This window comes from Canis aureus, chromosome 1, assembly GCF_053574225.1.
Source record: "Canis aureus isolate CA01 chromosome 1, VMU_Caureus_v.1.0, whole genome shotgun sequence".
Taxonomy (NCBI): domain Eukaryota; kingdom Metazoa; phylum Chordata; class Mammalia; order Carnivora; family Canidae; genus Canis; species Canis aureus.
This window is the reverse complement of record NC_135611.1, coordinates 62,245,955-62,269,755: the sequence shown is the minus strand read 5'-3', so window position 1 is coordinate 62,269,755 and position 23,801 is coordinate 62,245,955. Positions and strand designations below refer to the sequence as shown.

Sequence of the window (23,801 nt, the reverse complement as noted above, 5' to 3'; positions counted from 1 at the left end):
ACTAGAAATGGGAATTCACTTAAGGTATTACTGTGGTACTTCAAAGTCTAAAATGATGAGGGGCCTATGCCAGGCATGACAGTAGTCCTGAAAAGACTGATGAGAGGGACATCATCAGAGAAGAATCAAGAGGAGATACTCACTGGGGGCAGCCCGGTTGGCTCAGCAGTTTAGCGCTGCCTTGGGCCCAGGTCCTGACCCTGGGGACCCAGGATAGAGTCCCACCTCGGGCTCCTGCATGGAGCCTGCTTCTCCCTCTGCCTGTGTCTCTGCATCTCCTCTCTCTCTGTCTCTCATGAATAAATGAATAAAATCTTAAAAAAAAAAAAAAAAGAAAGAGGAGATACTCACTGAACAGATTCTGTGACAGAGTGACCTCCAAGTGATGTGATCTACCGTGTGCATGTGTGTCAAATGACAGACTTTACAGAAGAAAGTTTGGAGACAGTGATTCGGATGCTAAGAACTGGGTGGAGGTATTTTATTCTAGACACTGTAAGTGAAATAAATATTACTTGTAGGGCAGCCCGGGTGGCTCAGCGGTTCAGCGCCTGCCTCGGCCCAGGTCGTGACCCCGGAATCCCGGGGTCAAGTCCCACGTCGGGCTCCCTGCATGGAGCCTGATTCTCCCTCTGCCTGTGTCTCTGCCTCTCTCTCTCTCTTTTTCTCTAATGAATAAGTAAATAAAATCTTTAAAAAAAAAAAAAATATATATAACTTGTAGTGCCATGTGCTGGTACCATGGATGTGCTTTCAGATATCGTGACGCTCTAAGTACTTTACGATTCCTGGCATTTTGTACTAAAAAGCTGTCTAAAATAAGTGGAAGTTGGACAAGGTGATGGGCAGACGAGGGCAGACACGGTCGTCAGGAATTACCTCGGGCGGGACGAAGTTCAGGGCTCCCAAGGCAGGCGGGCCCAGGCTTCCGCCCTGAGTTGACCACCTCTCAGTTTCGTGATCTCCCGCCATGTTTCAGTCCTGCGTCTTAGTCCTCTTCTCTCTCACACAGAAATGCAGTGGAGCCTCGAGCAACAGGGGCCTGGACTGCGCAGGTGCACCTACACGCGGATCTTAAAATACATTTTGGGGGTGGTTGTGGTTTTGCCGCGCAAAGTTTCATTTCCGGTTGGCCCAGGGCTCTGGCGTGGTGGCAACGGCTGCCCGGGGCTGCAGGGAGAGGCGCAGGCCGGAGCCGTGAGCTCGGAGGGGTGGCAGGCTCTGGACTCCGCAGGCTCCCGACCGCGGCGGGACAGCGGCCCTCGGACAGACAGGCACAGGAACGCAGAGCAGCGGCAGGCGAGCTGCTGCCATGTCCGCCCGGGGCTCTTCCGCTGCCGACCCGGAAGTGGTTCTCGGGGGAGCCGAGGGGTCGGCCCCGCCCCCGCAGACCCCTGGCGAGCGCCCCCGGGCGCCCCGCTCAGCTTCGGGGCTTTTCCTCGTCGAGCTGGGGCCCAGGAGGGGCGCGCGCGGCTTCGAGCTGGTGCTGCGGGTTCGACCTGGGAGGCCTCCCGCGCGTCCTCAGGTGCCTGGGGGGGAGGGGCAGACAGGGAGGGGCAGACGGGCAGGGGAGGGGCAGGGGGCAGGGGGGTGGGAGGGGCAGACGGGCAGGGGTGGGGGAGAGGGACGGGGGGAGGGGCATTGGGGCGGGGGTGGGAGGCCCGCAGGGGGGAGGCCCGCAGGGGGGTGGTCCACAGTGGGGGGAAGTCTGCAGGGGCGGGAGGCCCGCAGGTGCTTGTCGCCGCGGGAATAGTTGCCCCGAAGCTGGGCTCGCGGCTGGTCGGGGCGGGAAGGAGCGGAGCAGCGCTGGCCACTCCGGGAGGCTCCGACGGCCCCGCTGGAGAACAGCCCGGGGGTGGCCCGAGGCTGCAGGAGGGGGCCTGCTCCGCTCTGTTTTAGCCAAACGCTGTCCGAGCAACAGACAGCTGAGGGCCCACGGGTTGCTCCTCCTCTCTGTGGATTTTTTTTTCACAGTACCGTTCATGAGTTTTCCTTATGCTTCTCTTAGTGACATTTTCTTTTTTTCTAGCTTAATTTAAGAATAACAGCATATGGGCAGCCCGGGTGGCTTAGTGGTTCAGCGCCTGCCTTCGGCCCAGGGCGTGACCCTGGAGACCCGGGTTCGAGTCCTGCGTCGGGCCCCCTGCATGGAGCCTGCTTCTCCCTCTGCCTGTGTCTCTGCCTCCCTCTCTGTGTGTGTCTCTCATGAATTGAAAAAATAATAACAGCATATAATACATACATAAAACGTGTTACTCGATTGTTTATGTTCTTGGCCAGGCTTCCTATCAACAGTAGGCCATTAGCGCCTTTTCGGGGAGTCAGAAGTCATGCATGGATACTCGCTCGCCGTGGGTGCCCCCCAAGCCCTGTGCTGTTGTTCAAGGGTCAACTGCAATAATGGTCACAGTCATTATCTCAAAGAACTGGTACATCAAATGAAATAGTCCATGTAAGAGTGCTCAGGATCCATCCTTGCATGTAGTAAACACTCAGTATTTTTAATTATTATGTTGATCATTATGATTGTGATTGGACAAAATTTTGTGTGAGTGTTTTCCGTACCACCCCGTCTAATTTCCACTGAAGAGGATTTTGGCTGTACTCACTCATTTTCCTTGCCTTTACCACCTTTCAAAAGGAATTCCGGCGTTTCCAGAAAGGATATTACACTTTTGTTAATGTCAAGCGAGGACGGCAGGAACAAGTCAGTGGGCTGATCCGTTAGGGAGAAAAGTCAGGAGGTTCCAGATGACATCCCTCAGGAAGTCACAATCTGTAGGGAAGATTTGGGAACATCAGGTGCAAAGGAAAATGGAGAAAGAAGAATCAAGAGTGAGAGGAGGCAGAAAAACAAAACAAAACAAAACAAAAAACAGGGTTGAGAAACTGGGGGTTTGGGGACTGAGAGTTTCTGGAAATCTGATGTGAGCAGAACAATTGAGAGGAAAGGGAATGTACTGTATTGTTGTGGACATGCATTTGGATCTTCTTTGATGGATCAAAGTAAAACATTTAAGCCAGAAACTTACATTCTGGTGTACTCTGTGTCCCACTGAGTGTCCCACTAGTGCCACCAGGCAGGAGACAAAGGGTAGTTGACCAAGACCTTCCTGCGTGCCCTTTCACTTGCATACAGTTAACTCAGAATGGAGCTCCTGGTATGTAGTAAGTGATATCAGGTTGAGCTCTGCTTTCTCTTGATTATATTTTATTTTTGTTTTATTTTAATTTTTAAAAAAGATTTTATTCATTTGGCAGAGCACAAGCAGGGGGAGCAGCAGGCAAAGGGAGAGGGAGAAGCAGGCTCCCCACTGAGCAGAGAGCCGGATGTGGGGCTCGATCCCAGTACCCTGGGATCATGACCCAAGCCGATGGCAACACTTAGCCAACTGAGCCACCCAGGCACCCCTCATTTTTATTTTAAAGCAACATTATCATTTTTCCGATTCTTCCCCGTCCCCCCAAATGAAATGTTTGGTGTTATCCGTGATACTTTCTTCCTTTTACCAACCTGGTACCAATCTATCACCCAATCCCATCTGTGCTTATTCAATGAACTTTTCTTTAATTCAGGTTCAATAATACTGTTCCAGGGGTCACACTCAAATACCTACTTGGGTTAGGAGGGTAACCAAGCTGTCTGGTGTGCGGCAGTAGGGCTAATTTAGAGTCAGAGTTTGGGGTTTGGAGAAGAACAGGATGTAACATCAATCTGAATCTTCTGAATTCGGATTCAATTGAGATAGACAAAGAAGTCTAGCTGAGGAGGATCTAAATGTTAGTTTTATTAACATTTATTGCCAGAATTTAATTTATTGCCAGAATTGTTAGGACACTTGAGTATGTGGCAGATACTGAACTCCATCAATACTGAATCCCATAAATAGACAGACTTTCCCACCCACAGGCGGGTCTGGATTCTGGCCAGCCTCCTCCCCTGGGGCAGAGTTGTAACATTTCAGTTGTGTTAAGGATAGAGGATAATGTGTACTCTCTGCAGACTCATTGTTCCCATAAAGAGGAGGGGTGGGGAAGGATCTCAGCTCTGCTTGATCTCAGCTCTGCTTTTCTGGTCCCTGTTCCCAAAGTCATCAATGAATACCCCGAGTTTCCTGTTACCTCTATTTGCCAAATTCCATGGAATTACTGTTTTGTTGCTTTTTTTTTTTTTTAATTTTTTTTTTATTTATTTATGATAGTCACACAGAGAGAGAGAGAGAGAGAGGCAGAGACACAGGCAGAGGGAGAAGCAGGCTCCATGCACTGGGAGCCCGACGTGGGATTCGATCCCGGGTCTCCAGGATCGCGCCCTGGGCCAAAGGCAGGCGCCAAACCACTGCGCCACCCAGGGATCCCTGTTTTGTTGCTTTTAACCCATTGGGTTTAATCATGAAGCCTGCCGTGGTCTGTCAGGAGTGTGGCTTTCCTTTCTAGGGGGCCAGATACACTTTTGAGACCGCCTCCCTTTTCATGAGGCCACCCCCTACCCACAATTGTTGTACCTCCTACCCCACTAGTACTCAGTGTAGATGTAGCACCTAGCACCTCTGAAATAAATTGGACGAGTGCACTAATTAAAGTAACATTTTGTGACCAAGGCTGACCGTAATGTCCAGAATCGCTTGTCAGTTTTGCAGTAAGATTGAATGCAAACACTAAGACAATTTGGTAAGAAACTGCTATCACCACAAAGATGTCCCAAAATTGAACATCAATGCCTCCTAATTATAATATTTCAGGGAGATTTCAAAGATTTGAAGTCTCAAATTATATTGCTAAAATTAAATTAAAATCAGAGGACTTTATGTCATCCCAAATTTTCAAATTTGCTCTCTCTGGTGTCTGGATAGAGTCAGGTTCTTTTAGCTTCTTTGGTCAGTTTTTCACTAAAATGCAGGTATTTGCTTTAGTTGTATTCCTTACCCCTTTCATGCCATTGCTTTTAAAAAAGTGTCCAAAGATTTAATAGAACAAAAGATGACCTGAGCACCAACCCCACACCCACCTAATTTAGGAAACAGGCCAATTCCAATCTCACAGAGCAGAAATCCTGATGAAAGTATGTCCTCAAGACCCTGTTTTTAGTGTTGCTAAGGGTACTTGGAAGAAAAAAAGTTAGGTGGAGGCATTTTTCTCGTTTCAGACTTGCTGTGATTCTCATCCATGATTACTGTTCTTTTAGGTCTATGATCAGCGTACTTGAAAGCCTGTGATCTCCCCTAGCAAGAGTTAATTTTGGCCCTATCCCATGACCAGAATTGGGGAGGGGAAGCTATCCCTGTACTGTGTATTTCCTCTTAAGCTTAGAAATTATGGTGGTGGCAACTTTGTCCCATGGGTCTCATTTGAGGTATTTTTCTTTTCCTTTTGCATATTTATACCCTCTCAATTTCCAAAACAGTTTTTTCTCTTTGAATCTTGTGCTTCAGGCACTCCAGAGTTTAATGAGTGTGTACTCTGTCTAGAGACATAGTTATCCAATATCTTGTGAGCAGGCTTTTATTTTTTATTTTTTATTTTTATTTTTTGCCCTGTACCTGTTTTCTTTTAATATGAATTGCCTAATATCAGGAACTTGCTGCTAGGGAAGTAATTCCTGAGCACCTAGCCGAGAGCCGCTCTAATAGATTTTTGAACTGAAGCTCCTTTTGGTAATTCTGAAAACTGTGTCTCTTGGGGCCTGTTGCTTAAGGCATTGTTCTTGATTTTTAAATGTTCCAGGTCTTGAGTAACATTATTTTCTCCCACATCGTTTTCTGTAGCTGTAGGATATTTGTCTCTAGCTTCATTTTTCTCTACGGTTCTGTTGAATCTTCCGAGAAGCTCAATTAAATTTTTAATCAGCTTCTTAAATTGTTTCCTTTCTTTCCTTTAGCACCACTTGCTTGCTCTAAACACTTTTTTATCATCCTTTAATTTATTCTTTGTATTTCTGTCCTATTCCTCTAGATTATGTGTCAATGCGGATAGTGGGATGATGGGATTCTGGGACTATCAAATCCTTTGCCTGTCAAATATATCTTGTCCAATATATATGCTTTGAGTTGGGTAATCCCACCTGGGAGATATTCTCCCATCTGGCCAACATCTAAGACTCCCATCTGCTCGTGTCCTGTCTGGCTCCACTGTACTGTGCCTCATTTTTGCTTTGCCATCCCTTAGAGCCCTACTTTCACCCACTTTTCAGGTATGTACTTTCAGGCACAGTATCACCCTGAAACTCACTTAATAATTCTTGCTGTATGTTTATGATGATCCTGACTTTCTCCCCTCAAATCTGTGCAGATTTTTATTTTAACAGCTTAGTTTTGCTGTCCTAAGCTTAAGGGGTTCTTCCCCAACTACTTTGACAATGGACTCTTTCTTTGCAGCTTGAGAAGCCATCTTTAATAGTTTCCAGGATCATTTCCTTAGGAGAATCACTCCTCAGGAGAATCATTTCTTTCTGTTTTTTTTTTTTTTTTTTTTTTTTTTGAGATTTTATCTGTCTTCCTCTCTCAGATGTTCTTGGACCCTAGTAACCATTAGATCTCTCCCTCTTTTTCTCTCCCCTCCCCCCTTTTTTTCTAATGCATTCTTTAACATTAAGCAATCTTAGATGCTGTATACATGGTGTTTTTGTTTTTGTTTTTTCCCTTTTTATGTTTCTGTTGTGGCTTTCGGAATCTTGTTTTCTCCATTGCATTTTTCTATCCTTTTTTTCTATATTTCATTTTTCTCTTATGAAGATGTCTCTTTTCCTCCAGCTTAGATAATTTCTTCTGTAAAATTGTGTCCAATGTTCCCCCAGAAAAATTAGTTTGAAGAGGCAAATTTGAGTCAGATTTTAGAGGGCTTTGAATATAAATTCTATAGATTAATGTGACTGCACATTAGAATTGCCTGGGGAGCTTTAAAAAGTCCAATGTTCAGACTCTGTGGGCGCTTTGGTCATGGAGCAGCCGTGGGCAGTCTCCTCTGCCAATGGGCTCAGTTGCCTAGTGTTTCTGTTCCCTCTATCTGTTGTCACGCCCTGAGGTCTTCGGGAGTCACCATCAAGGTTTCCACCAGTCTACAAGTGACAGCAAAGGCAGCCATCCCCTCCAGTGGCCCACTCATGGCCTTCCACGACTATTACTGGCACCACTTGGATTCCACTTCCAATAACAGCTCCTGACAAAATGCAGAGTATCCTGGGGAGGCCATCTCTCACTACCCAGTTTCTCCAAGGCCCACTGGGGTCACTGGTGGGCAAGCTCCTTTTTGGAGAAGTCCACTTTCCCGTTCATGGCTAAGTGTTGGAGTCTCCAAAAGTTTGGAACCTTTCCAGGCCACCAGCAGCACAGTCACCTGTTCTTGCTTCTGGAAGCCATGAGGAGGCAGCCTGGTGGCCTGCCTGGCAAAGCCAACACTGGGCCCCAATCCTGAATGGCCACCACGTGGCTCCCAGAGGCGCTAGGCTCGCCAGAGCTCTTCTCCTACCAGTAGACCAGGCAGGCTGCAGGAAGCCACAGTTGGGCTCTTTTATATCAAAACTGCAAAACACCAAAAAGGAAGGTGAGAGAATTCTACTCTTTACTATCCAAGCCACAGGCAAGCCTTCCTGACACCCTGTAACTGTGTGCCCCATACCAAGTGGGAAATAAACTCCAATCAGCCAGCAAAACAAAGCAAAGCAAAACAAAACAAAACAAAACAAAACAAAAAATGTCAGGACTCACTGCCAGAGATTCTGAATTAATTGATATGATGGAGACTGGACGTGGGTGTTTTTAAATTCTAATTCTCAAGAACAGTGAAGGGTCTGAAATTTTACTCTGATAGCTAAGAAGTTAGTTTCAAGGATGCTGGTATAAAACATGAGATCCTTTGTCAGAGATGAAGGACAGTTTATTATTCATAGAAATATCAGAAGCCAGAGTAACAACATTTTTTTTTTTTGCTGTTTTTTTGAGTCCTAATTCCTGTAGGGTGATACAAATGACATCTGTACACATAGTAGGTTTCATTATAGGAGAGGATCTATGAGTTTAGGGGGCCTGAATATTTTATAATGGAAAGTAGCATTCCTCCCTTTGGTTCCAGAGGGAGAGACACTGTATCTATCTCCTGTATAAACATCCTTGAAAATAATAATCTAAAACAAGGAGCAGTCAGTGCTTTGTTTATGATAGTCCTGTGGAAAATTGACTCCCAACAGAGTTGAGACTACTTCTGGAGACAAAGGGGAATTCGAAAATTGTTTTAAGCAGGTACATAAAGGGAGTGCTTTAAAAAATATGGAGATTTTTCCAGGAAAGACTTAAAGCAGAGTAACATCTTAGAAAGTGTTATATTAATTCAGGCAAAAGTTGAAAAGGTTTTGGCCAGGTAGTAGTAGAAGACAAGGACTGAAATTTTAAAGAAAAATTGATAAGCATGGGTTATTGATTATATACAAAAGGAGTAAGATAGTGACAGTGGAAAATAGTTTTCTTTGTAGAAAAGTTAATTTTTATTTCTTGATAGGTGAGGGGCTATTCAGGTTATGAATTTCTTCTTGAGTGACCTTTGGTAGTTTATATTTTTCAAGAAATTTATCCATTTCCTCTAATTTGTCGAATTTATAAGCATAAAGTTGTTCATTAGCCAGGCAGATGTATAAATATAATTGTCCATTGTCTGTTGGTTTTAAACCAACGAATATATGAAAGATTTTTCTTCCCACTAATAATACTCTTTTTCTTTTCCTTTTCTTCTTTTTTCTCTCTTTCTCTCTTCCTTCTTTCTTGTCTTCCCACATCTCTAGAGAAGTAGTGTGGCATAGGGAAAAGGGCCTTCAACTTTGGAATTGTTAAGACTTCCCATCAACAATAATTTATTGAACACCTATTGTGTGCTTGACACTGTTTTGGATCTGAGTGTACATTAGTAAATTATATGATTTGCCCTGATTGAGGTCATATTCAAGTGAATGAAGATATTATTTGATCTCTGAACTCCCGTTTCCTCATATCTAAAATGGAAATTTCCTAGAAAAAAATAAAAAATAAAAAAAAGGGAAACTTCCTAAAATCAGGGTATTGTGACTGAATGAGGTAATGAATGTTAAGTTCCTGGCACATAATATGTACTTGGCAATATATATAGTTGTATGCTGCTCATTAATTACTTTCTTGAGCTCCCCCAGCAGGTGACTCAAAATCACCTGTTAAAAATTGATTAGCCTTTTCTAAAAGTTCTTTGAGAATGAAATGTTTCCTCTGGCTCTATGGAAAACACATTGCCCTCTCTTTACCTCATTGCACACATGGTCTTTTTGCCTCATTTGTCACCTCGGTGGGTTTTACAATGTTTCTGGTGTCTATCAGTAATGTACTTGGTAGAGGAGCAAGAAACTGGATGCAAACTACAGAATTTCTGTTTTAAGCCAGAGAATTTTATATGTGATTTCTATCCTGTGGTACATTCAAACCAAAGGGTGTTGTGAACATGAGGAGAAGGCACAGTAAGAGGTTAGCATGTTGCAGATTTTTCTTTATTCATCTAAATTAATTTCATTTCATCATAGCAATATGAATGCCAAATAAAATCATTTCTGTTGATTTATACAGTTCTTGTGAATCACTTTACTTTTGGTCTGGAGCCCTACAACAGCTACCTGAGGTATCATTTGTGATAACCACTCAGAAATGTGCTGCCTAGCAGGCTGCCATGCTTAAATAATCTGGTTTTGTTATTTCACTCAGCAGTAACATGGCTTTGAGGGAGATTAATCCAGTGCCAAACACTCTTTTCTATCTTTTCTAAAGTAAAGCAAAGTTCAGAGTCTTAAAGGAGTAGATATCTCGTTTTAAGAGGCTTTTGATTATTGAATGTTATGTGGATTATTGCTGCCTCTGTATGATGAAGGAGCAACCAATACTTTTATTCTCTTATTATAATCAGAAAGTGATTTTAGATGGAAAGTATATTTGGAGGCTTTTTCTAAAATTGTCATGTGTGACTGAGGTTTTTGGTAACCAAATATATGACTATATTTGGAACTAATGCATATAGCTAACTCTTGGGTTTTTGAAGGGGCCAGGAAGATTATTCAAGCTAGATAGTTCACTTGATGACAAAGTGGTATCAATAGTGGTTACCTCTGTCTATGTGCTTGTTCGTGTCACACAGAAACACATACCATTCGTTGGCTACAGGCTTTATTCAGGTGTCTGTTTCGCTGTTCCTTATACACTTGTGAAAAATTGAAGATTGGAGCAAATACGTTTATTGATGGAAATCAACTTGAAGTTGCTTCTTGTGATGATACTTCTTTGGAATTTCATCTGTGAAATCATCTTATCACTAAACTATCCCTTCTAGTAGGGAAATGTGGGAGAAAATGAGAGAGCAAGTAAATACCTATTCAGTGAAGCACTGAATAGTTTGAGGAATTTTCTGCATTACTTAGAAGAGTTTCTTAGTTGTATGTGCATCAATGATATTTTAATAAAAAAATCACAATGCTTTCACAAGATAGCCTGTTAAAATGATTATATGAGTATTTTCTCTGTAGCTATCAGTAAATGCAATTAAATGAGCTTAAAAAAGTCTTTTTGGCAAATACAGTACATCACAGTCTACTTCACATATTTGGTTGTGTGGAGTTACTAGCAGTAGCACAGTGCTGTGGAGAGAGAATGGGTTTTGGAGTTAAAAAAATTTGGGTTTGAATTCTCATATCTCCATTTGCCCAATGTCTGAGCCATAATAGTCTTTTACTAATAGAAAGTCAATAATATATACTTCCTAATATTGTTGTAAATATTCTATTTAATGCCTCAGCATCAAAATGGGAACATAGTAGTTTTTCAATAAATTGGGTTACTTTTCCTCCTGAGATTTTCAGAAGTGTAACAAAGGGGATTGACCTATGCCTGGGCTTTTTGGTATTACCATGAGTACTTTGAGATTAAAACTGTAAGAAATAAGATTATCTATGCTTCTCTAACTCACTGATGGAGAAAATATCCAACAGAGACATGGTAATTTCTAATGTTGGACTTAAATGTGAAGTATCTTCTTATTTTCATTAGCTCAGAAGTCTATATCCATTTTCCTCAAAGCAAAGCAAAGTGAACAGCTCTTCGTTTTGTTAATTTTGTTAAAAACCTTGTTATTTTTATCTGTATATTTTTAAATATTTTATTTATTTATTCATGAGAGACAGAGGGGGAGAGAGAGAGAGAGAGAGAGAGAGAGAGAGAGGGAGAGAGGGAGAGGCAGAGACACAGGCAGAAGGAGAAGCAGGCTCCATGCAGGGAGCCCGACGGACTCGATCCCGGGTCTCCAGGATTACGCCCTGGGCTGAAGGCAGTGCCAAACCGCTGAGCCACCTGGGCTGCCCCCTATTTTTATCTGTATTTTATTTAAAGATGTATACACAAAAGGATTTTATTTTATTCATTTTATTTATTATTTTTTAAAAAATTTATTCATTCATGATAGAGATATATAGAGAGAGGCAGAGATAGACAGAGGGAGAAGCAGGCTGCATGCAGGGAGTCCAATGCAAGACTTGATCCTGGGACTCAGGATCATGCGCCCTGAGCCAAAGGCAGACACTCAACCACTGAGTCACCCAGATATCCCTACAAAAAAGATTTTAAACAAAAAAAAGAGTACCTACTCAGTGTAACTGAGAAACCAAGCAAGCCCCAGTTTTAAATTTTTTTTTAAATTTTTATTTATTTATGATAGTCACAGAGAGAGAGAGGCAGAGACATAGGCAGAGGGAGAGGGAGAAGCAGGCTCCATGCACCGGGAGCCCGACATGGGACTCGATCCCGGGTCTCCAGGATCGTGCCCTGGGCCAAAGGCAGGCGCCAAACCGCTGCGCCACCCAGGGATCCCCCTAAGCAAGCCCCAGTTTTATCTCTATTAATATATTTCTGTTGAGGGCTTGGGAGAATAGATAATCAAATTCTTATTCTTCCTGTCTCATTATTTATGCCTACTCTTCTTTAGGATTGCTACAAAAAAGAGCAAAAGGAGAGGAAAAGAATACATTGACCTGGATTCTGAATCCTCATTCTCTCCTGCAAAATATTTTTTTTCACCCATCTCTTGATTTATTTCCACATCAAGCATCCAATAAGTGCTTTGCACAAAAACCATGCTAGCTTTGAAGTGCTTAAATTAGTGTTTTGGTTTTTAGTGGGGGAGGACAAAATTCATGTGGGTTGTTGCTGGAACAAGATGTGCATTTGAGACTTGGGAATTCCACAGTGATTTTTATCTTTTTTTTTTTTTTCTTTTTTGTAACAACTGTTGAGTTTGGATATTGCATATGTCCTGTTTGTTTAATTTATATTTTAAAGGATTTGAAATCTGTACACAAAACGAGTTTTCAGCTTGTGAGAGCATTAATGTTGGTGATTTAGAATATGGAATTATTGTTTTTAAATAGTAGTAAATCAGTGCTTTACAATCTAATTAGTTCTGTGCTCCTGAGAAATCTTAAAGTACCAACTTCTTATAAGAACAGTATGAAACTTCTTGATGATAGGAGTTCCCGAGAACATTACTAAGGTGACAATGTCTTTGAGCTGTATCTATCTATTTTTTTCATTTTGATACTTATGCAGCATCATTTAGATTCCTTATGTCCTTCAGATTGGTAATGAGTTATTTCTCTGTTGTTTGAATGTAATTTGTTTTTAGTGAATTGCTTTAGTAGCTATTATATTTCACCCTGGGAGTATCTCCATTTTTCAGGTGAAAATAAATTATCTGTGTCTTGTAAATGAAGCTTAGTAAGAGGATAGGAGGAAGGCACGAATGGTAGGATGATGTATATATGTATGCTAAAGATCAAAATACAACTATTATTAAGTTTGATCACAGCTAAGGAATAAAGAAGCTTGTGGTAAATGGAACCTTGAGCTAGAAGATGTATCATCATTTGGCTTCTAGTCTTAAATCTGCCACCAATTTGCTGTATGATTCTGAGTACTTACCTTGCTGAGGTCGGTTTCCTTGTCTGTAAAATTACTGTGTGTTCCACAAGATTTTTTTTACCTTACTTTAAAGATTATGATCTGGGCTTAATACTAACATCATCAAAATACCTGGTGGAAGTAAACCCAGAAATATCCCTGGCTTCAAAAGATTTAGTTTGAAATGCTACTAGAAACTAGGATGGAAAACAAGAGTCAAGGTGTACTTGCATTGGAAGTCAGATACCCCAATAGGACCTAGGAAGTCAGATACCCCAATATATGACTGAGGACAGAGTAGACCAGTGGTTTCAAAATCTGAGAAGTCTGAACCTATCGGACTCACAAGAGCCATGAGTGTAGGGCAAGTGAATAGAAGGGTAGATTTAAGGCAGATGCTTCAAGAATACTTTAATAGTTGAGGTCACACGTTGCCTCTCTTCTATACTCCCTGTTCAGTCAGTATTCCCATCCAGTGATGTCTGGCTTGGGAACTGAAGAAAGAGAAAGTACAGCAGGAATATACTGCTGATGTAAACTAATCTAGGTAAAGAATAAAGAATAATCCCTACGTATGTAAATCAAATCCATTTTCTCATTCATTTATGATTTTTAAAAAAGGTTTTATTTATTTGAGAGAAAGAGAGTGAGAGAGAGCATGCATGGGGTATGGGTGCAGGGAGAGGGAGAAGCAGGCTCCCCGTTGAGCAGGGAGCCCAATGCAGGGACTCCATGCCAGGATCCCAGGACTGTGACCTGAGCCGAAGGCAGACGCTTAACCGACTGAGCCACCCAGGCATCCCTCATTTATGATTTTTGATAAAAAACACTTTCTTATATGTCATTGAATTTAGGCATGACTTGATATCTAAGGTCACATAGCGCAAACCATACTTCATAATTTTCCTGTGACAATAACTTAATTTTTTTAAAAAAACACTGTTAATTGAATCACATAAATGTTCTGAATCCCCATATCTCTGAGACTTGGAATTATGAGCTAGAAATTTGATGTCTCCACAAAAATGGAAGGATTCATTCTCACTGAGGTGTCTTTTCTCTGTATCAAGATGCAAGAGGTAACAGTCAATATAGATATGATTTGACAAATAAAAAGTGAAAGCAAAGAATCCAGTTTCTGGGTCAAAAGATAATGAAATACTTATTAGATATGTCCACTTGAAGACCATGCCATTATCTCATCTTCTGAACCCCCCTCTCTCCTACTTTGCAGCCCCTTGTATTTCTTGTTTATTTCAGGCATCTGACTTAAAACTAAAAAAAAAAAAAAAAAAAAAAGTGATCATCATCATCATCATCATCATCATCATCATCATCATCCTTTCTCTCTTTTTTTTCTCTCTGGCCTTCTGTAGCCAGGCAGGTTCTAAGGCCTGTTGATTCTCCATCTAAAATGTATCTAACGTCTAACTTTTTCCCCTGTTGCCATCCTAATCAGCTCCCTACCCACATTCCCCAAGTTGCCATTGCCTTCTTCTTCTTCTTCTTTTAACATTATTTATATTTATTTGGTTCTTTTTTTTTTAATTTTTTCTTATTTATTTATGATAGTCACACAGAGAGATAGAGAGAGACAGAGAAACAGGCAGAGAGAGAAGCAGGCTCCATGCACTGGGAGCCCGACGTGGGATCCGATCCCGGGTCTCCAGGATCGCGCCCTGGGCCAAATGCAGGCGCTAAACCGCTGCGCCACCGAGGGATCCCAACATTATTTATATTTATATAAGAGGGAGAGAGTGTATGCACCAGGGAGCATGAGCAGAAGGAGGGTCACAGGGAAAAGCAGACCCCTCCACTGCGTGGGGAGACACACATAGGGCTCGATCCCAGGATCCTGAGATCATGATCTAAGCTGAAGTCAGACATTTAACCCTAGACACTTAGGCAACTGAGCACTAAGGTACCCCTGCCATTGCCTTCTTAACTTATTCCACTATATTCTAATTCACTTGTAACCTCCACACATCCCTTTATTTTCTCATTCTGAATTTTATATTTTGAAAAGTTCTAATGATAAAGTACATTTGTAAGTGATCGTGGTACTTAGTTAATTTATCTATTTTCTATAAATCTAATATGCGTAATATGATTACAATGAAAGTTTGGTCCACATGTAATAATCAGCATAAACACACCAAGCAAATATATCCTTTTAGTATCCCAGACAGTCCTCCATTTGTGAGCTGGGCACTTAAGGCTACAGGCTACATAACCCTGTTCTAATCCATTTGAGTGAAATATTGACTCCATTATGTCTAGGGAGACCACATAATATATTATTCAAACTGGAGCACTTTGGACAGTGAAAGGGGGGATATTAGTAATTATAATAATTATGCCTGGACTGTGGTGCAAACTGGAACCGTCCCAAAATGGGAAGTAAGATCATTCTTCCACTACCTATGAATAGAACTAAATCTTTTTTAACTTGGCATTCAGGACCTTCATATTAACTCTTTGTGCATTTCTGATAGGTGAATTCACTGATCCTGTTACATTCTTTGCTTAAACTTTTCTACCCTTGCACACTTTGCTTATGTTACTCTCTTCCTGGAATGTCATTCCCAGACCACTGCACCTGTTTGATCCCTACACAACTTTTATTTTTTTAAATTTTTTTAAGGTATTTATTTATTTATTTATGATAGTCACAGAGAGAGAGAGAGGCAGAGACACAGGCAGAGGGAGAAGCAGGCTCCATGCACCGGGAACCCGATGTGGGATTCGATCCCGGGTCTCCAGGATCATGCCCTGGGCCAAAGGCAGGTGCCAAACCGCTGCACCATCCAGGGATCCCCCTACACAACTTTTAAAATAGAGTTTATCCCTCCAATTTCCCATAAAGCTCCCCTACTTTAGTTACTGTGATTACTCTTCTCTCTGAACTCTGAAGTACTGGTTGATCACTTGGCCTGTATATATATGCAGTCTTGCACTGATAAAAGGGCTCGATCAGTGGTTTAATTATCTGATATCTTTCAAATGGATTTAGGTTTAATTATCTGACATCTTTCAAATGCATTTCAGATTCCTTTTCTATCTTATACTTCCTTTTGGCAATTTAGGGTCTTCTTTCATTCTCTCTTCCTACTATTATTATCTAGACACTGGCTACCCTACAAGGAGCTCTGGAGGTGATGTCAAAATGAAGGAAGGGATTCTAGAGGCCAGAGGCTGAAGAAAGAATCTTCACATGAGATGAGAACTATGGAGGCTGGAGAGGTAAACAAAAACTACAAACTTCGTTACATGAACCAGTAGCTCATAAAAAGAGTTGGAGTAGGGTATCATGAAAGGTGGGTCATGGAAAAGAGAGAGAGAGAGAGAGGTTGGGTACATCATGGAAGAAGTTGGGAGGCATAGCAGCAGTAGAATTCTGAACATTGTGTAGACCTGGAAATTTGGTATTCAAAATCACTCACAGTCCAGGAGCACTGGCAACACCTGGGGGCTTATTAAAAGTGTAGATCCATAGGCCACACTCTATACCTGCTGAGTCAAACACTTCATGTTAACAAGATCCTAGGAGATTCCTTGGAGAAGCACTGGCCTGCAACCTCCACTTGTCTTTGAACACAGATTTTATCATATAGCTGTGTCCTGGTGTGTGAGCACATCTCTCTAAGTTGAATATTCAGGGGTGACACTCAGAATATCCAATAATAAAGATGGGGGGATTAAGTGCTGGTTTGAAATCTAATTTATTTTCCTGTTGGTTTCTTAGTGCTTTAAGTGGCAATATAGTCTGTACAGACTTCCACAAAGGTGGGGATGAGTGTGTATTAGGGTAATATTTTTCAGATAACAAACTGTGACTTAGTAAGAGTTGGGTGGAGAATAATAGAAATAATCTAAGTATAGAAGAGCCAGAGTTTTCAAGTGTCTGTTCATGTCATCAGGATCTGAAAGGTTTTTGACCTCAAATATCTTCTTGCCAGTTTTAAGTGCTTCAGGACAGGAAAACAGTTGGCCATCTGGTTTTACTAAACACTTTCTCACGTACAAGGACAAAATGTATTACTTGGAGCAGTTCAGAAGTGCACTGTTGGAAGAATTTAGGACACTTCTCTATACAAACTATTTCTCAAGGATGAAGAGCTTGGCTTGTATCAAAAATTAAAGGAATTTCTGTTGGTAGTACTTCTGATTCTTTTTTCATATGCTTTAGTTTTCTGTAGATGGTGTCAAAAATAAGCATTTATTTAACTAGAGAAGATATCTCACATAGTCACTTGCCCACTCTTCCTGTAATGGAATAAAAAACTCTGCTATCTAAACTTTTGTTAAGAGAATTCTGTTATATTTTTTCTTATTATTTTCATTGTTGAATTAGAGATGGCATTTGGCTAGTTAAAATTCTGTTTAAGAAAAAAATACAGTTACATACTGATAAAGACTAGTGATAAACTTCTGATAAAACATTAACTGTATTGTTCTTTAGAAAAAAAAAGGCAACATGAAATGACAGAAAGTAACAAAATTGTGCTAACCACATTATTTTCGGGGCACCTGGGTGGCTCAGTGATTGAGCATCTGCCTTTGGCTCAGGGCATGATCCTGGGATTCCTGGATCGAGTCCCACATCGGGCTCCGTGCAGGGAGCCTGCTTCTCCCTCTGCCTCTCTGTGTGTGTGTCTCATGAATAAATAAATAAAATCTTAAAAAAAATAAAAATACGTAAAAAATAACATTATTTTCACCATAGATTTAATAAGCTCAGAAACACAAAAACCTTTCAGCATTACTAATTTTAAACTTCAATAAGTCTTATTCCTTCCATGATTTGATCTAACTTGTCTCCACCAGACATTATTTTTTTTCAATGATCCTTGTATGTAGGGTGATTTTTCAAAGAGTGCTTCAATAACAATTAATAGCAACACAAAATATAAGGTCAAAACTATGAATCTATATCTAAAGACGATAGATTCAAACAGATGTCAGCTAGCACATATATTTGTTCAGCCACAGGCAGGATTATTCATCAGATACTTAGTACATTGTGTGTCTTCATTTTTTTTTTTTTTTGCATTTGATCCATTTGTTTGTTTAATAATTTGCTCTTGAGGCAGCATCATCCAGGGCATTTATCAAAATATGAACCACTGTAACATATTAAAAGTAACTAGATTTTATATATAATGTAATAGGAGGAGCAGGATATTTAAACTGGGAATCCAGAAAACCAGTGAAAAATGGTAGCATGATGTCCTCAAATTCACTAAGGTTGGGGTAGATTATTTAGAGAATTTAGACTTCAGGAACCTCTTACGCTTATAATTTTCTCTAGATAATTTATTTTAAGACAGAGATGATGAAATGAAGAGGCAACAAAAAAAACAAAACCTTTACAAACCTAACATATTGCATATAGTGCAGCCCAAAGCTTGTGTTGAGTGGGGTTGCTCACACCCTTTCCTCTGGCGCCTCTCCATCCCTGCTGCTGGCACCCAGGGTGCCCATTTTCACTTCTTTGCAGTTTCCTTGTGATGTGTCAGGCAGTTCTCAAGGAGCCATGCAAGTTAAGGTATGCACATTCCTTGTATAAATGGGGCCATTCTTACTTTGCCCACGGATCCTATGCCTCAATGATAGGGCAGTTGAGTGGTCAACATTATTGTAAGATGTGTTGTTCTAGACTCATACTATAAAATTGTGACAGTAAAAGTAACATGACCGGTATATTAATTACTGTTTACATTTCCTGTATACTCTTAATAAGACTGTACTTATTGCCTTGTGTACTTTAGTTTGAGAAGAGGATTAGCAACCTTTGGGAGAATCATTTGAAGCCAGGATCTACAGGCAGCATGAAGGATAATTCAGCATCATGAGTAATAATGCAACCAGCATTAGGGAACTTCAGAGACAAGAAGATACGGGTTGCTTCAGTACAATGGGCTCCAAAGAACTATGGCATTGTGATGATAACATAGTTTCACATTGAAAGATATCTGACAATAAGGAACATAAAGAGAAGGTTCCTAGACCTGAACAGGAAAACATTGGTTCTTGACATATGGTCATTGGTTCTTGACATATGGTCAAGAACCAGTACATATGATCAAGAACCAATTGGACAATAAACAAATAAGTACCTCTTTTCTACCTGTTACTCTAAATCATCATCAATAGCTTACTGATCTTCATAAGGACTATGAGTTTTATAATGTGTTTTAAGATGTGATTTTGTAGGTAGGGGCACTGCAAAAATATTTTGCCCAGGACCTCGTACTCCCTAGAGTAGCTCCCAGTTGCTATAAGTACTTTCAATTGCAATTTTAGATTTTGTTACTGAAGTTTGATAAGTTCATTTTAACACTGAAGAGAGGATGATGAATAAAACAAATATGAGAAAGGTCGACTTTGCTGAACTTCCTCTATAGCACTTTTTAGCCAGAGCTGGGCTTTGGAGTTAGAGTCGGAACTTGAGATGAAGACATTAGTGGAGTAGAGCCTTAACTTTGTTATTTTTGTGTGAACCTTGGCAAATCTCTTACTGCAGCAGGTCTGTTAATTCATCTCTAAAATAGAATGATCATAGCATCTCTTTTCATAAGGTATATAAAGATGGGATAGAATAATTTTGTAAGTAATTAGCATAATATTTGGCACATAATAATAATTCGATTTGGGTTAAATATTTTTGCATATTTTTATTAAGCAGAGAGGGCTATGCAGCAAGATGGAATGCTTAAGATAGTGTATGATTAATCAATACTTTATTTTTATTAGTTCTTACCATAAAGCTAGATATTTGATTTTAAATTTTGCCTGAAAAAAAAAAGGTTGGTTCTAATCTTCAGTAAGTCCACATTCAATATTATGTTTTGTTTAATATTTTATGCAGACTAATCCCTGGGGTTGACTCAATAGCATGATTTCCTAAGGTATATATTTTGATATATTCTTAAAAGATTTTTTAAAAATTGTTTATTTGAGAGAGAGCAAGAGCATGCAAGCATGCAAGAGCCAGGGAAGGAGAGAGGAACAAGGAGGTGGGGAGGGACAAGCAGACTCCATGCTTAGGGGAGCCCAGTCTTGTGGCTTGATCCCAGGATTCTGGGATCGTGACCTGAGCTGAAGTCAGATGCCTAACACACTGAGCCACCCAAGTTCCCCCCGACTGATATTCTTGAACTACAGTTAGTGACTCAGAGGTAGTGGGAAAGTAGAAAGAGGTTTTCTGTCTTCTGCTCTTCTAAAATATTTCAGGCTTATTTGAATGAAATCAACACTAAATTAATTCCACTCTCTACCATTCAATTCAGTTTCTTGTAGTGGATATTTGCCTCCTTTTTTTTTTTTTGTGAGGGTCTGGAGGGCTGACTAACATCTGATGTCCCTTCTTATATTCTTGCATTTCCCTATATTTAGTCTTGGAGAGAGACGGAGCACCTGTCTTGCACAGGATGGAGGCTGAGAATGCTTGATGTTTGCTTTCCCAGGGTTCCTTCCATCTAGGGCTCTGAGCACATCACTTACATTCCACCAATCAGATAAATGTGTCCCCTTCCAGCTTTGAATAAGAAATTACTGATTCAAAGGAGCAGTCGCTGGAGAAAATCCATTTTGGTGATAGGTAGTGGCAGCAGTAGTGGCAGTAATATCAAGTTTTTAGGGCCAGCAAAGGCTTTGAAAGTCCAATGCCAGAAGCAGTGGCAGAGCAGCCTATGGCAGTCAGCATTAGGTCGTAGGAAGCAGCAGTGACTTCTCTGGTTTGGTTTTGTGGAATGGCTTGATCATGGTTCCTTGCCCTCATTTTCACCTGTTCTTTAACTCACAGAATTGTAACTTTTTCACTTTTCAAGAAATTCTCTTTTTTTCTAAAATCATGGTCAATTTATGTTATTTGAAATTATAAACCCTGATTGAAGAATGTCCCATGTCCAACTATTTATTCTATTTTATTCTTATATTGGAGCCCATCCCTGATTTTCTTTCCCTTTAAGGCCTCCCTTGATGCCCTTCTTATCCGGATCTCCCCTTGTTCTCTTCTCTGATCTCCTCTCCTAGTGGGAGATGGGAACAGATAGTGTGATGAGCCTTGCTGTCATACATTTAACATTGAGAGCTAGCCCTGCTGACACCTCTGAAAGTGACCATTTCTTGCATCTAGGTCATTGAATGATGCGTAAAGCAGAAAGCACTATATCTATTTTTTTCTTTTTTTTTCTTTTTTCTTTTTGATTTTTTTTTATTGGAGTTCAATTTGGCAACATATAGCATAACACTCAGTGCTCATCCCGCCAAGTGCCCCTCTCAGTGCCCATCACCCAGTCACCACAACCCCCCGCCCACCTCCCCTTCCACTACCCCTTGTTCATCCCAGAGTTAGGTGTCTCTCATGTTTTGTCACCCTCACTGATATTTTCACTCATTTTCTCTCCATTCCCTTTATTCCCTTTCACTAATTTTTATATTCCCCAAATGAATGAGACCATATAATGTTTGTCCTTTTCCGATTGACTTATTTCACTCAGCATAATACCCTCCAGTTCCATCCATGTCGAAGCAAAAGGTAGGTATTTGTCATTTCTAATGGCTGAGGAATATCCCATTGTATACATAGACCACATCTTCTTTATCCATTCATCTTTCGATGGACACCAAGGCTCCTTCCACAGTTTGGCTATTGTGGACATTGCTGCTGTGAACATTGGGGTGCAGGTGTCCCGGTGTTTCACTGCATCTGTATCCTTGGTGTAAATCCCCAGCAGTGTAATTGCTGGGTCGTAGGGCAGCTCTATTTTCAACTCTTTGAGGAACCTCCACACAGTTTTCCAGAGTGGCTGCACCAGTTCACATTCCCACCAACAGTGCAAGAGGGTTCCCCTTTCTCCACATCCTCGCCAACATTTATTGTTTCCTGTCTTGTTAATTTTCCCCATTCTCACTGGTGTGAGGTGGTATCTCATTGTGGTTTTGATTTGTATTTCCCTGATGGCCAGTGATGCAGAGCACTTTCTCATGGAAAGCACTATATCTAAATAGATAAAGCTTATCCACAGGTTTTGTGATGTTTCATTTATGTTCTATGGCACTTTCATTACTTGCTATAGGGAGATTTTGCCGTGCAAGTGGTGTGCATCTATTTTTAGATCATTTCCTTTGTTGAACTGTTTCGTGGTGCAGCTTCAATTGTTTAGAGACATGCAGTCCTAGAATGCTTTAATTGTATTGACATTTCCCCCCACCCTCACCCAAAAATTTCTGGGAAATTAAGAATTGTTCATGTAAGAGGCCTAAGTCCTGATGCTTTCAATTTCAGTACTTGTACTGGTTTCTTCCAACCAAAATTCTAACTAATTTAGGATTATGGAAAACTTATTATGCTGACATTTAAACTCATTTGGTGGTAAATGTGGTAAAGCTCTTTAAATACCATGAAGAAGAAAAGTAGTAACAAAAATCATTTTACACGTTTTCAGTTATTTTTTTAAAGCAATAATGATGACACATTTTTGAACACTGAAGAACAAAATGTCACCTTTAAAGTCAGACTCTATGCAGTTTGAGTAGTCTTGTTCGAAAACCAGCGAAACAATTGTTTTCTTTTTATTTATTTATTTATATGTATATTTTTAACAATGTTTTCTTTCTTTTTTTTTTTCTTTTTTTTTTTAACAATTTGTTTTCTTTTTAAACCCAGGTGCAGAGTTAGTAATGTATACTATTTTGTCATATGCAGAAATCATGGACATCTACATAAGGAGACTCCTTGGAGCAGTTACACAATTCAGCGTGAAAACAAAGTAGCAACTTAGGGAGAAAGCTTCTGAGTGAATTATCTTTTTTTTTTTTTTTTTTTTTAAAGAGAACTTCACGATATTATGTAGGCCATTAGAGTTGGCTCTTTAGTTATCCAGTGAAAAACATGATGAGGAGGGTATTTTAGTTTTTGATTTCTGCTGTAACAAACTACCACAAATTAGGGAGCTTAAAACACAAATTATTATCTTGCAGTTCTGTAGGGTAGAAGTCTGGCAGAAGTCACGGGGCTAAAATCAAGTTGTTAACTGGGCTATGTTCCTTTCTGGAGGCTCTAGGGCAAAATCTGTTTCCTTGCCTTTTTTAGTTTCTAGAGACTGTTCACATTCCTTGGATCCTGGCTTCCATCCTCGCATCTTCAAAGCCAGAAGTACTGTATCTCCATAACAAGTCTTGAAGAGTCACATCTTTGACTATGAGTTATGCTTCTATTTTTAAGAAATCTTGTGATTACATTAGATCCACCTGGATAATCTCCCCATTTTAAGGTCTGATGAACAAACCTAATCCATCTGCAAACTTAATTCTCCTTTGCCATATAAGGTAACTTTTCACAGGCTCCAGGGATTAGGACATAGACATCTTTGGGGAAGGGCATACGTAATTGTACTTACCAGAGTGGGAGATGATGATATGTAGCTATGAGAAAACAGGTGGAAATGCCAGAGCCACATAAGTATAATTCTTTGGGGGAGCCCTAGAAATACAGTGAAAATGGCCCAGGGTCCTGCTATACAAAGTCTGCTCCATGGGGCAGCACATGGGCAGCACCTGGAGCTTGGTAGAGAGCAGACTCTTAGGCCCTACCACAGACCTACTGATCCTGGATTTAGAGTATAGCAAGATCCTCAGGTGAGACTGATACGCATATTAACATGTGAAAAGTAAGGTTTTAGGAGAGGGGCTTTATTTCCTTCCTTCAACTAGAGGAGCTTCAATTGTATCTGTTTCAGTTATTGGACTACTGGTAAGTTTTCACTTGAAGAAATTGAAATGGAATTGAAAGGAGTTTGAAAATCACTGCTGTTTGGGAGGCAGAGGATCCTCCTCTTAGTCATTGCTGCT

General features: G+C 40.6%; 1 protein-coding gene across 18 annotated transcripts in view; it reads left to right on the top strand.

Moving 5' to 3' along the window:
- The first annotated feature begins 926 nt into the window (after positions 1-926).
- Positions 927-23,801, top strand: part of LOC144316120 (uncharacterized) — a 480,356-nt gene continuing 457,481 nt past the window's right edge. For 12 of the 18 annotated variants that reach the window (XR_013381954.1, XR_013381950.1, XR_013381955.1 and 9 more), the window contains exons 1-2: positions 927-1,525; positions 16,070-16,187. Coding sequence is in view for 3 of the 18 variants with exons in the window: in XM_077901670.1 (XP_077757796.1) it covers positions 1,015-1,525; positions 16,070-16,143 (585 nt within the window). In the remaining 15 variants the exon portion in view is untranslated. Of the gene's footprint in view, positions 1,526-2,029; positions 2,225-8,129; positions 8,235-16,069; positions 16,188-16,903; positions 17,229-23,801 lie in introns of those variants that run through there. The other 6 variants (XR_013381974.1, XR_013381972.1, XM_077901666.1 and 3 more) reach the window with 5 other exon arrangements.